At 37.5% G+C, this 15,213-nt stretch overlaps 1 protein-coding gene across 1 annotated transcript; it reads right to left on the bottom strand.

Moving 5' to 3' along the window:
* Window positions 1-8,795: 8,795 nt before the first annotated feature.
* Window positions 8,796-10,069, bottom strand: LOC131224031 (LOB domain-containing protein 27-like). Its single transcript, XM_058219611.1, has 2 exons — window positions 9,255-10,069; window positions 8,796-8,971 (listed from the first exon to the last, which is right to left on the bottom strand). Exons 1-2 carry the CDS (start codon window positions 9,947-9,949, stop codon window positions 8,866-8,868), a joined length of 801 nt encoding a protein of 266 aa, XP_058075594.1. The 5' UTR covers window positions 9,950-10,069; the 3' UTR covers window positions 8,796-8,865.
* Between the last annotated feature and the right edge of the window lie 5,144 nt (window positions 10,070-15,213).

Here is a 15,213-nt window from a genome sequence, read left to right as displayed (position 1 = left end):
ACACGTAGTCACAGTCCCAAGATCAGATTGGTTGAACAATGCTAACCTCTCATCCGTGGACACTCTTCTGTTGAAATTGGACCGTTGGATATTTTTCATCTTCCACGTTTAATAAATGTCCATTGATGGTCAATTTTTTAGTTCATGGAACAGCTAAACTTGGAACAATGATTTCAAAAGTTCACTGCCACTTCATGGCATGCAACGTCCATCCATCCATCAACGCGTGTCATCCATCACACTCTTTCGGAGTATAAAAGTTTTTCTATGTCAGTCTGACAAATATCACAGGGAAATTTAGGGCAAATCCCTCTTAAGCTTCAAATTTTACCAAATAGTGCCTCAGAGGACCTGATAATTCCGAGGCAGTCTCTATCAGAGGGGAAATTGCATTACTGCCTTCTTTCTTTCTTTCTTCACCGTGTGCAATTGAGATTGATGAGGCCATGTAGCATATGTGTAACATCCAACATGTCTAACAGTTGCCGAATAACATGATTGTTAGACGAACAATAAATAGAAAGAAATAATTTAAAAAACCGTGTGGGCAATCCATTAAAAATAACATACACCATTAGAAATATCCAAATTCAAGCGTAACCTATATGATGATTTGATAGGCTTGATTTTTTGTTTGCGTTATCACCATGGCGGAGTGCATATGTTTGATGGGTAGGATGTTACACATATACCATGTAGGCCATATATGTCTCAATTTTAATCTTTAAAAAAAAAAATTAACTTTCTTATAATTTCATCTCTAGAAAGGCAAGGCAACACATTCCCCCTTTCGTTAGATGAGTTGGCAGAGCCAGAGACAGTACACAACACATTCCCCCTCTCTTTAGATGAGTTGGCAGAGCCAGAGACAGTACAACATGTGTGAGTGATCCAGGTTCAATCCCTAGCAGCATTACTTTAAAAAAAAAAAAAAAAAAAAAACATTTACATAATTTTTAATTTTCAGAAGTTGTTTGGTAAAATCCAAATCCTCAAAAAGAAATTGCCATAAAATTCCTTGTTATTATTGGGATATTATGGTCAGACTTTCAAATTAATATACAAAGTTTTCAATTTAAACACAGAAATATCCTAATATTAACATGAAAATCATTTCAAATTTTAATTAAATCATTAATAATAATATAATCACGTATCATGAGATATTTAAAGTTATTCAAAACTATTCTCATGATTTTTTATTTTTTCAAATTATTTATTAATATATAATAAATTCCTTTGCAAGACCTTTCCATCAATATCCCAAGAATAAGACATTCCCTTGGGCCATCTCCTGTGCCAACTCACCTTGGAACGTGAATAATTAAATGCTTGAAATAGTTAAATATAAGCAATTTTTAAAGATTTAGCTAATGACCGTGGACATTCTCATTTTATAAATGGTTTTAATCAATGGAACATGACCCTGAATTTAAATTAATATAAAATTTCTTTGAGTGCTTTAAAACTACCGTCCTTTTTCATAATCGTGTCCGCTTGATACAGGAATAGGGTTAAATTGGGTCAATCAATTAGCCCGTACCATTAATCATTGGCCTGGGCTGGTCCAGCCCAAATATCTAGTCTAGGTTTCAAGTTCAGGCCCAGCCCTCTGACTTGACAGGAACGGGCTGCCCAGCCCATGCCGACCCATATTCTTTGTTGTATTTTAAGTTACCAGGTGTGGTCCACCTTATAGCGGTGGCATTCAAGAAAATCATTACCGCTCGTTTGGATGGATTATATTGTTGTTGCTAATTTAATTAAATTAGGCCACATGTGTCAACAATGGTTTAGTTTGGATTGGTTGTTTATGTGAGAGTAAAATGTGTAGGCATGTGCCACGGTCCATTGGACTCAGAGATTTTCATTAAATCATAGGTTTCCCCCACATTGAGATGGACAGACTGAAAACCATATGGGGATTTAATTATCTTCTCAACCACTAGTTTGTGTTCTGTTAAAGCGATTTGTTAAAGAGTATGGGGTTAGTAATTTCGAATGAACTTTTTTTACCTGATAATGATAAACATGAGTCTACAGCCTTAAGGACTTTTTCTTTCTCCACTCTTTACATTTGTATGCATTTTAAATGAATTAGAATGTATAAATAAATAAAATAAAGATAAATAAAATGTTGATTTTATTGATATTAAAATGCATTCTAAGGTAATCAACAAAATAATAATCAACCAGGTAAATAAATGAAAAAAAAAAAAAAAACTAAATTAGGATAAATACACCATTTGCCTATTAGAATAGACAATCAAGGCATGTGGTTAACAAAATATGACCGAATTGATATGAACAACTGAATTGGAATTTAATTAAACATTATCCTTCAACTTAAGGCTAATGATATCTACTCATATTTCTAAAGTATTGTAGCTGGAGCCACTATGCAACAGCTATATGTGTTAAGCTAAACTAAGGAAGTGAAAGATAAATGAGTAGTAGATAAATGTATTTAGAGTATAGAGCTCCAAGCTCTTCTTAATATGCTCCTTTTATAGCTAATCGAGGTGGTGAAACCTCTTATTGGGCTTCCTTGTTGTGTCTAAATCCTTCGTGCTCATGTCCTAGTCCTATATATGAGAATTCATTTGATTGTTTTGAAATTAGCGACTTTGATTGGAAAAAAGGACTCCGGTCGGATCTAGACTCGTTGACTTCTTAAATCTCCTTCTTGTATCTAATTTGTCGCGGAGATGTTCATATCTTACTTAAAATCGGGGTCTGAAACTACGAAAGTTTCTCTGATGAAGGCAATTAGACCAACATTCACAAACCTCAAGGGCTAAATCTAAACTAATCATGACCAATCAATATCTTTGTTAATGGCCCACTTTATTGACTTTGAGATGTTCGACAATGCGGATCAAACCATCCCTTGCATTTAACCATCCATAAGGTGATGGTATGGAGTGAGGTGGGATTTGACACCTAATACCGATCTATCATTGGATAAGGTTAGATCAAAGACTCTTATTCTCTTAATTCTGATTAATGTAGGGAATTGGGATTCTGACTGAATTGATGTCTTTGTTTCTCCTAACTTAGGTTCTACCCACAATCGGATTGGCTTGAACATAGGTCTAATCTCCTAATGTTCAAAACCTTCTCGATCGCTATTAAATTTCTGAAAATATCTTCCATTTTGAAAGGATCGTGAGAGACAGTCTCACCAAGAACTTCATCACATACCTTATACGTTTACCTCTTAAATGGGTATTTTAATTCTGGCCATGTAGCATAAGACCATTGACCCCCTTAAAAGCATGTGTAAGGGTCCGTGCCATCATATTAATGACAAAATGTTTAATGCAAAATAATAATAATAATAAATAAATAAATCAACTGAAGATGAATATGAGTATGTCTTTTATGTGTGTCAAACATATAGCAGTACCGTATGACAGTTTTCTATTAGACCACATATGCGGGCGAAAATGAGAGTAAACACGTCTCAAAAAAATCACATTGTATTGTAGGCCATTTTGAACAGCTCATTTTCTTAACTTTTAGCGGCCGCTTTGACGCCACTGATTGTATGGTTTGGATCTTTCGATCAATGTAAATTCCGGCTATGATCCAACCAACATTAATAGACCATGCTACATGGACAGTGGCTATTGGCTTTAAGCGTGCCAGATGAAAGGTGGAAGAGACACCAGAATTCCAAAGAATGGTGGTTAACCATCAGTCCATCACAGTAGTCTTCTCCCCATGCGGGTTGATTTTTTTCTTTTTTGGATTGGATTCATTGCACGTCCAGTTCTATTTAGTAAACTGGTATCAATCCTACAAACCCGTAATTTATGAGGTTAGGTAATGGATCCGGACTGTTCAAATACTGCATCACTTCTTAAATGAGCAATAAGAGAAAACTCAGGTGGATCGCATGTAATAAATCTTTGATCCTTCAACTTTTCTTTGAACGGTGAAGAAATGCTTAGAACCATAGCCCAGACAAAGCCGATAACTCAAACGCTTATAAGCAATAAATTTCAGCAATTTTGCATCGTCACCATATCCATGAGGTGAGCCGTCGGTTGGTAGGTTCGGATCGATAGAAACATCAGCCAATGTCATCGTTGCAGAGTTGATACAGTTTACTGAAGGAGTAATTATTGAGATTTGAGCCCACGTTTCCGAGATCCAGACCATTGATCTGATGGAGCCTCACATTGTAGATAAGCCCCATAAGGAAGATTTTTTTTATTTATTTTATTTATGTTTATTTTTTTGTTCACGGTTCATCTAGAGTGGGACCTATCGGTTCAGCAATCTGGATCACCGAAAAGGCCTCTTTGCTGCTTCCGTTCTTTACAAGGCTATGGATGTACTTGCATACACATTTCAAACATGTAAGTGTTTTATCCACGCCGTTAATCGCATTTCTCAGATCATTTTAATGTATGTTTGTGAAATTGAAGCAGGTCCACAGCTCCAGTGGACCACACCAAAGGAAGCTGCAGTGATAATGATACCCACCGTTGAAACCTTTCTAAGGGCCACCGTGATGTTTTTTTTTTTTTTTACCATCGAACCTATTCATAAGGTCATGTAGACGTGGATGAAGTGAAAACAAAAATATCAGCTTGATCCGAAACTTCTCCAGCTCCCAAGAAGTTTTTAACGGTGGAAGTTCAATCCCCACTTTGTGGTTCACTTAAGCATTGGAACTGCCTCAATTTTTTGGTAATATCTTATAATGATATTAGGCAAAATGATGAACGGCGTGAATAAAAAACTTACATCATGATGGGCCCCACAGAGCCCTGCCAGGACGGATTACCGTCCAGGCGGGGGTAGGACGCAATCCGCGTCCGTCACGATGTACCGTCGTGTGATGCGCAGAGGAGAACCAAAACTGCAGATTTGGATCTGACGCATTGGCTGATATGCGTTGATCTCCACCGGTAGAAAATCCGACGTGTGTTTGTAGAGTGGGCCGAGTAAAAAATCAATTGCCTTTTCTCTCTCCTACTGTTCAAAAACAGATATTTTCACGGATATATCAAAAATGGAAATTTTATGGGACAACCGTTCTTTATTTTTTACGGAACCTACGGTGATTCATTCTTACCATTAGATGTATAATCCTACATCAGGTCTAAGGTAAAAAAAAATTAACCTGAGCTCTAGTTCAAGTGGGCCAGACCAAAGAAAATAGGTGGGAGAGTCGCCCATCCTTGATTTTGAGAAGGCCTGTAATGTGTGCGTGTGTATATATATCCGTACGCACACCCATCCACTGACACGGTATAGGAAAGGAAGAAGACAACGTGAGAGTAATGGAGGGTGGGGAGTTGTAAGACTTTGGTTATTGAGTGATAGTTATCTGACTTCAATTATTTTAACCTCCTCTAATACTTTTAATCGCGATGTCTAGTTTTGGCTGTTACGAGACAAGCAGCTTGTTAATACACACCCATGTCAATACACATACTCCATTCTTTGCACTTATTCCACAATGTGATTGAGCGAGAGATACGTGATTGAGTGAAAGATGTTAACCTATAAGGCTCACTTAGTTCCTCTTACATTTTTTTTTTTAAGGAGGTTGAATTTCAAATTCAACTTTAAACTTAAGGTAGGTTAGATAAGGGTGCGATTAGATAAGATCTATTTACCTCCAGCCTCCACTCCCATAGTGGTCAGCAGATTGGTAGTTCATCTATAGTACTGCGTCGTTGGTCGAGTACTCTTGTGTTTTAGTTAGTCCATAATTTTATATTTGAATTTCTTTTCAAATTTTATAATGTTAAAATAATATACAATTTTTCAGATTTTACATACATCTTGTTATCATGTGTTCTTAGATTTCACCATATTGAAATACATGTATGACCCACGAAGATGACCATCTTCTTTAAGTGTCTAATATGAAAATTTTAAATCATAATTTGAAATTATCTAAAATAGCAAAATTTTTCTAAAGCCTAATTTCTTAATTCATTTAGAAGTAATTTCTTTTAAAGCGTATTTTTTTCAAAATTAAAATGTTCAAATAAATCTTACCAATGCATTCCTAGCATTGTTAGAAAACAATTTTCATGACAATACCTGAATTGAAAGTATGATTTTGACAGATTACTTCCGCTTTCATTTAGATTTCTTCTGGTCCATCTATGCTAAAAATGCATATGGGGCATTTCCTCCATCAATGTACAGAATTTTCAGATTGTAATGCATTATGTCATCATGCTTTTTTTAGATTTCACCGTGTTGAGATATAAGTACAGATTTTCTAAAATGTGATGAATCTTGTCATCATGTATTTTCAAAATTTATTTTATTTTAATAAATGTACAAGTTTTCCAAATTTGTAATAGTTAAAAAGCATTTGTGGATCTGGAAATTTCAAAACATGTTTATGAATTATTATCAGCTTATAAAAAATGTGTGGCATTTGGAAACAATTTGTGAATTATTGTTAGGCAGGTTTGTAAGCCACATGTTCAATGAAACCTTTTTTTTTTTTGGTTAAAGTAGAAATAACCATGAGATGTTTTGGAAATAATGATTTTAAATGTTTTCGATTAAAATGTTGATAATTAAAAGAAAAAAATTTATGAGCAATTGTTGGAATGCCAGTAAATATATAGGGTGATTGAGTTCATTGAATTAAAAGTCCTAATAAATAAGTGGGGTAATTGAGACTAAGGGTGCACATGGGTCGGTTCATCCGGTTTTAGGGCGAAATCGGAACCGAACCTTTAAAACCGGTTCGGTTCTGGATCCGTTTTAAAATTTTGGAAAAGAAAAAGAGAGAGAGAGAGAGAGAGAGAGAGAGAGAGAGAGAGAGGAATGGATGGGGGCAGCTGCAGCAGGGGCGACATGAGGACTGAAGGGAATGAATACTTGAGGTTTTTTTTTTGAAGAATGGATGGGGGCAGCCGCAGCAGGGGCGACATGAAGACTGAAGGGAATGAATACTTAGGGGTTTTTTTTTTAAAAAAATATGGTCTAATTCCTGGTTTGGTTTCAAGTTCGGTTCCACGGATCGGTTCTATAAATCAGTTCACTTCTACATACTCCTAAATCGAGAATCGAATCGAACTAATCGATTCTTTGATTTTTGGAACTAAAACCGGTGCACTTTAGAACCGAACAAATCTACAGTTTGGTTGGTTCCTGTCTAGTATACCGGTTTTACTGATTCCATGTACACCCCTAATTGAGACCATTGGATTGAAAGTCTCAAAACCCTAGTTAGTACATTTTAGAACCTCCATTGATCAAGGCCGAGTGAGTGAAACCAGCCACTTATGTAGGATAGGTGAAGTAATAATCTGACTAGATAATGTACAACTGGTCACCAATAAATCAAAGTCGAGTGAGTGCAACAGACCAAGTGGGGCGTGTTTTGAGAGACTTTTGACTAATTGGTTAAAATGACCCCGGTGATTTGAACTCTAGTGATTGCTTTCCATTCAAAAAGGGAAGAAATATATTTTGTTATGTGTTGCGTTCATGCATATCACTTTTAAATGAAAGTTTACTTTATCAAGATCTTTTGAAACCGAGCATGTTTTATTTTATAACTTGTACGGAGATATATCTACTAAACTTTTAAGCTTGTACTTTTTCTATTTAATGTTGTATTTTAGGAATGGAACCTAAGTGGAGTGCTTAGGATCCATTGCCTATGCTTCTAACATGCTTTAGTTATTTGATTTTTATTTTAGTCCAAAAAATTTGTATTCTAATATATTTTTTAATGATAAAATATTTTAAGTGTTGAATTTAATTTAATTCATTACTTGGCATAATATTTTATAGTAGTATTTATGAATTTTTATTCGTTACAATTACAATCATCAGCCGTTTATGGACATTCAACTAAAAAGGATGCCAAAGCTTGGATCGCTAAAATAACCCAGTGCTATATTTTATCTTTTCTTCTTCTTCTTCTTTTTTATTTTATTTTATTTTATTGTGCGTGTGTGTGGGCGCCAGCGCTTCGTCCATCCATGTTGGCGATCAGATCAATGGTCTAACTGATTAAGCCACAGACCAAATGAATACAAACTAAAAATGAGGATTCTTCCCATATTCTCTTGGAGAATCATATATAAAATACCTGTATAATACCATCTTTGATATGGACCACCTTACCTCAGCCAAAGAGTAATAAAATGATACACAACAGAGGGCATCCATCCAGTACTCTGGTCTTTAAGTTTCCACAGGTGACAGTCATGGTCCAGAGATCCAGACCATTGACATCCTGAAACCATTGTATATGTATCATACCACAAAAAAAAGAAAAAAAGAAAAAAAAAGAAGAAGAAGGTTCCTCATATCTTACCATTGCCGTTGTTGCATTTCTCTTCTCTGTACACCCCAGCTGAAAAGGTTAGAATTATCCCATCAAGGATCGGTTTTGCGCACGTACGGACCATCCAAATGAAGCCAAACAAATAAAAGTGATCTGGTCACTGAACATGGTTTCCACTTGTACACGAGAACTCGAGAATACCGTCCATGTCATCCTCAGAAGAGAATAGTACATCTCTCTCTATCAATCACAAGAAGCGTTTTTGAGTTCGAATTGAGCCCCGCGGAAAAGAAACCATTCATGTCTCTTATTCTCAATGAAGAAAATGAATGATCAATTACAACCTCTTTCAAAATTGTGCAATAGACACTACCAAAACTGATATTAAAGAATTAAAAAAATAAAATAACAATAAAGGATTAAAGAATCAAACTTAAAATTCAAGAAATTTATACTTTTTTTTTTTCTTCTTTTTCATTTTTTTGAACTGTGTTTGGTTGCACTAAATATTATGAAAATTTTCATTTCATGATATTGATTCGACCAAACGCAGGTTTAGTACATTATTCTTTTTCTCATCAATTGATACTGGTAAGCGAAAGACATGCGGCAGCACTCTTCAGTTCGTTCTCCACTACATGCTCCATCGATTGCGTCGTGTCCTTCAATGACTCTTCGGAGCTGCTGATAAATTATGCGAAAGAAACAATTAAACTCATGAAATATAACTTAATCAACAAATGGGATGAACATTTGAAAGATCTAAACCGCTCACTGTATGGATGGATCAAGCAAAAAATCAAGATAGCTTAAATATGCTGTCGATTTCTTCAGTAAATATGCCACCCAACCAACGATCAGATCCACCTAAGTAATATGAATGAAAGCGTGGTCGTGTCTTCAAATGAGCGGCTTGGATCTAACATGTACACATGTTGACAATTAGCATATTTTGGATAATTAGTACCTGCATTCGTAAGCTTCTTTGGAGTCTATGTAAGACTGTCTATCATCGCCGGTCTCCAAGAATGGAGATATGATCTCATCATATTCATGAGTGGACTCAACCTTTTGTTGCTGGCAAGCCAAAGGTTGAACGAATTGAGGTTGAATTGCTGCTGTGTCGTTGTTAAAGCCATGAATATGCTGTGGCCACAATTGATTCAGGTTGCCATTGAAGGACATTCCTGTGGATATCGTGTTGATGGGCTGATTGTGACGAAAGAGCGTAAGTGCATTGTGTGGCGTGGCCGTAGCGCCAGTGCCCAATTGAAGCTGTGATGATGGAGCAGGTGACGACATGATCTGTGGGTGATGTTGCCTATATAGAGTGAGCTGTGCATTGACATTGTCGAGTTCTTGTTGCAAATGATGTATTTGAATCTGTAGCTGACAGACAATGCCTAAACAACCATGGACAGGATACTTGTCGCGAATGTTAGCTTGATAGACAATGGACTTCATCGCCTCAAGCTTCTGGCTGGCATCCAATTGTTTTAAAATTTTAAGAATATTGCTAACTCCAAATAGACGATGAGCGTTTTGGAACTGCTTTGGTTGATCGGGTGGAAAGTAAGGCGCCAATGGACAATCTGCCGAGCACTTGCGACGCTGGTACTTACAAGCGGCACATGCCTGGCTTGTGCCACCCTTTACGGTCATTTTCAGGTCGCAATCGTGTCGAATTGGGTCGAATCAGTTTTGGGTTTGTTAAGATCTTGAAAGTAGACTGAAGGATGAATGAAGAGGGAGGAGAGCATCCCTACCGTCGAAGATAGATGAGAGAGAGAGAGAGAGGGAAGAAGGAGGAGGAGAAGAAGAAGAAGAAGATGATGAGAGAGAGGGGATCGTGGCAAATCCAAACGGATCTATTCAACGTGTGTGCATGCACGTGTGGGTTGTTTGCTGATTCAGCTTGGACTTGGTAAAAGTAAAAGGCGATTTTAGGGGGAGGCGTTTAGGGAGTTCCGACGTTTACGCTCTGGCCATGCATTTCTCTGTACATGCCACGTGAGGTTACACGTAGGTGATTCGACCATTTCTCTTCAGCTTGATTGGACCATCCAACAAATGAGCTGTATGTTTACCAGCTCAAAATAATGTGGCCGTCCAATACATGGATTGCATCTGTCCGAGCTGTAAATATTGTACTGGGTGTACCAGTAGGTTGGGTGGTCACTTAAACACTCTTACGTGGAATATTAATTATCAAAATTCTTAAGCAGGTAAAGTACTCAATGTGATTAGATACATGTGGATGTAACTTACCTAATATATGTTATATCTACACTGTTCATCCATTTTACAATATTATTTCATAACATGACCCAAAAAATAAGAAAGATCAAAAGCTTAGGTGGAACACACCGTGAAAAGCCATGATAAAATAATGCTTACTATTGAAGCCTTCATATGGCCTACTAAAATATTTATCTGCCAAATAACTGTTTCAACGAAGGGAAAACACAAATATCAACATTATCAAGTACTTCTATAGAGGTAGTAAGTTTTCAATGGCAGGTGTTCAATTCCCATTGCTTTATGTGGTGTGGTCAAATTGTGCTTTAAATTGCTTCATGTTTTGTTGTTGCCATCAAATGATCTTGCAAAATGAATGTACAATGGGAAGGCAATGGTAATTCGAATGGATTTTTATGATTTGACAACTTAGTTTATTCCATTATAGTAAAAGTAATGACCTGAATTTTACACTATATTATCATAGTATTTTAAGGAACCAAACAAGCATCTAACAAGCAATTTAGGACACCATATCATGAGTAAACTCTATGAGGCCACACCATGTTGTACATGCCTTATCCATGCCATCCATCCATTTTTCGAGAACATTTTAGTGCATGAGCTTAAAATTAAACCATATCCAAATCTTAAATGGACCACACCATTGGAAACCAATGGTGTGGTCCCCTTGAGCTTTGGATATGCTTTGATTTTGAGATCAAACACTAAAATGAGCTTGAAAACATATAAACGAAGTGGATTAGACACATACATTATGGTGGCCAGAGTTTACTCAGCATGCTACATGCCAAGTTAGTCGGCAATACGTCCACAGAACTCGGCTGAAGCGGTATCCAAAAATAAGACCTACCATGGATTTATCTTATTTTAGTTTTATGTTATCAGGTATAAAATATGAGAATTGTGTACGCTTTGATTGGGCCATTTCATCATTTTTGCACAAGGGCCCACCGGTGTTCATGTGCCCAATAGGGTCGCCCCATCATGAAAGTTGGCTCTCCAAACATCAGGCCGATCTAACTGTCATGTAAGCCACCATGTGAAATTTTAAGGTTATCTACTGTTTTCTATGGTGCGACCCACTGTCTGGATGGGACTGATTTTTGGGTGAGATGGCATGTAAACAACACTAACGCCCCCACAAATCAACTAATGTTTTAACTTGTAAAAAACCTCATTTTAGATAACTTGTAGTGGAAGCAGCATCTTAAGTGAATCTTAAACTAGACTCGTACGGTCCTCTGCAACATTTTTTTAAAAAAGTGGCTCATTATCTCCTTCTAAACTCATTTTTCAGACACTTAACCCTGAATTCGTACCCATGGTTACGAAATGGAAGGTTAGAAATAAAATAGTGAAATGTTCAGATTCGAAAAGCCACAGTTATTATCATTTTTATTTTTCGGTCATGCTTCTAGAAATCTCATATTGGAAAGGCATGGTTATTATCACCGCTTTGTGTTAAGAGTCTGATTGCGTACGTACTGAAGAATATCTCAGCACGCCCTTATGTGCTGTGCATATTCGGACTACCTTAAAAGATCAGTTTAGAGCATGAGTTCAAAATTAAAGTATATAAGATTCAAGTAGACCACAACACACGAAAAAAGTGAAGCTTACCATTGAAACCTTCTCAGGGTCTGCCTAAGTTTTGGATTAGACTGATATTTGTGTTTCCCTTCGTCCATATCTGTGTGACCTCATGAATAGGATGTATGACAAATAAAAATCATTGTGGGCCTTACGAAGGTATCAACAGACGTCATTATCCCAATGTTTCTTGTGATGTGGTACACCAGAGCTTTGGATATGCTTCAATTTTGGATCAGCCATAAACTGAGCCAGAAAAATAGATTGAACGGTATGGATCAAACACATGCATCAAAGTGGGCCCTATATAAGTTACTCAGCCTCATACGCAATCCTCAGTTATAACACGGTGAGCTGTCAGATGTAACACGGTTGGGATACGACAAGATCACGGGAATCTCGTAACGACCTGTATCTCAAGGGAAGCGGATTGGCTACTCCCCTGCCACCAGGTCGATGCTCTGTGGGACCCACTATGATGTATGTGTTTCATCCCTTCCGTCCATCTATTTTTATATATCATTTTGGGTTATGAGACAAAAAATTAGTTATATCCCAGTCTCAACTGGACCACATTACAGGAAACAGTGCTGAATGAATGTCGACCATTAAAAACTTTTTGGGGGTCATAAAAGTCTTGGATCAAGCTGATTTTTTGTTTTTTCCCTTCATCCAGGTCTATATGACTTAATAAACGGATCGGATGTCAAATAAATAGTGCAGTGGGCCTTAGGAAGATTTTAATGGTGGATATCCAATCGTTATTGTTTTCATGTGTGTGGTCCACCCGATATTTATATCCCTTTCATTTATTTAGGTAAAGACATAAATTGATCTGTAAAAATGGGTGAACGGCATGGATGAAATACATACATCATGTTGGGGCCCACAGAGCACCGACCACCACCCACCGGGCTAGTGGGAGGGGACGCGGATTGCGTCCTACCCCCACCCAGACGGTTATCCGGGTGGGCAAGGCTCTTTGGGGCCCACAGTGATGTAAGTGTCTTATCCATGCCGTTCAACGCCTTTTTTAGATAATTTTAATATAAGAACCAAAAAATGAAGTAGGTACAGGTCTTCAGTAGACCACAAAGTGGGGATTGAACGTCCACCATTAAAAACTTCTTGGGAGCTGGAGAAGTTTCGGATGAAGCTGATATTTGTGTTTTCACTTCATCCACGTCTACATGACCTTATTAATAGGTTGGATGGTAAAAAAAATCACGGTGGCCCTTAGAAAGGCTTCAACGGTGGTGTCATTATCACGGTAGCTTCCTTTGGTGTGATCCACTGGAGCTATGGACCTGCTTCATTTTTAGGATATTATATTTTAATGATCTGAGAAAAGCGGTGAACGGAGTGGATAAGACACTTAAATCACTGTAGTCCCCACAGAGTCCATCCGGCCGGGGGCAGGACGCAATCCGCATCCAGTGGCAGGGAGAGTAGCCAATCCGTTTCCATCTCCCAGCTCCTTAGTTATAATCCCCTTCTGTATCAACCATGAATCGGGTCTCTACTCATCTCTTAGTGGTAGATCAGTACGTGGCTCACTTTGATGTATGTGTCTTATATACATCCGTTTCACCGCATCAATCTAAGATCTATAGGAAACAGTGGTGATTGGCCATTAAAATTTTTGATCAAGCCGATATTCTTGTGGTCCTTTTATCTGTATCTCTGTGACCTTATAAATAAGTTGAATGGCAAATAAATATTCTCGTGGCCCTAAGAAGTTTTTAATGATGGGTGTACAGTCACCAATTTTTGTGGTTTACTTGAGATTGGTATCTTCTACAGTTTTGGGGTCATATCCTAAATTGACCTGGTGAACTAGATGGACGGCATGGATATAATACACATCTATCATAGTGGGCCTCACAGTCGATTATCCACCAAAGCCATCCCGATGTGAGAGGCGCCCCGATTGCCTTTTGACCATGGGGTCGGAAGCTAGGTGGGCCCAATCCACTTGATCCATCCGTTTTTTCAGCTCATGTTATGACATGAGCCCAAATATAAGGTGGATCCAAAACTCAAGTGGGTCATCCGAATGTTCGATCACTATGGTTTCCTATCATATGTTCCACTTGAGTTTTGTATCCACCTTAAGATGCAGCTAATGTACTAATATGAATTTCCTATAATATGGTCTAGTTGAGCTTTAGATATGCTTCAATTTTGAGCTCAACCCCTAAAATGATATGCAAAAACTGATGGACATTGTGGATAAACCAAAAACATCTCACGGTGGGTCGATAGAGTTTACTCAGTAAGATAAAAGCGTTCTAACTTGTAGCCAATCCAATTTCGCAAGGAGGGAGCCAATTAGCTGAGATCCGGACTCACCCAAGACCCAGCCTTTACCGTGGGGCCCACCTTGATATACTTATTCTATATCCATTGTGTCTATCTATTTTTTCATATCATTTTATGGAATTATCCCAAAAATGAAGTAGATCCAATTATCAAGTGGACCGTACAATAGGAAACAGTGGCGATTGAAATCCCTACCATTAAAAACTTCTATCAAGTGGACCATACCATAGGAAATAGTGGTGATTGAAATCCCTACCATTAAAAACTTCTTAGGGACACCTTAATGTTTTGTTTATTTTCCATCCAATCTGTTGATAAGGTCGGTCACGTAAGCCTGGACGAAGGGAAAAAACAAATATCACCATGATCCAAAACTTTTGCAGTTCATTAATGGTCAATCACCACTGTTTCTAATAGTATGGTCCACTTGACAATTGGATCTTCCTCATTTTTAAGCTAAGTGGATTGGGCATACTACCCCTGCCCATCCCTAGCCCCGAACGAGCAGTTCTGTGGGCGGGCCCATCATAATGTATTTGTACATCCAATGTTAGTCCCTCTTCACAGATTATTTTAAGGCATGAAAACAAAAATGAGGGATATCCAACGCTTAATTAGATCACACCAAATAAAAAGTTTGGTTGCATTAAAATGCACAAAGCATTAAATATCAGTTGCGTTAAATGCAAGAGTCATTTATGGTGTGGTCCATTTGATCATTGGATCTACCTCATTTTTGTTTTCATGCCTTA

Source organism: Magnolia sinica, chromosome 13, assembly GCF_029962835.1.
Source record: "Magnolia sinica isolate HGM2019 chromosome 13, MsV1, whole genome shotgun sequence".
NCBI lineage: Eukaryota > Viridiplantae > Streptophyta > Magnoliopsida > Magnoliales > Magnoliaceae > Magnolia > Magnolia sinica.
This window is presented reverse-complemented; position numbering and strand designations above follow the sequence as displayed.

Coding starts and splice junctions, on each gene's coding strand:
- LOC131224031 (XM_058219611.1), bottom strand. CDS start 9,949: ATGACCGTAAAGGGTGGCACAAGCCAGGCATGTGCCGCTTGTAAGTAC. Junction 8,972..9,254: donor AAAGAAGCTTACGAATGCAG/GTACTAATTATC, acceptor ATAATTTATCAG/CAGCTCCGAAGAGTCATTGA.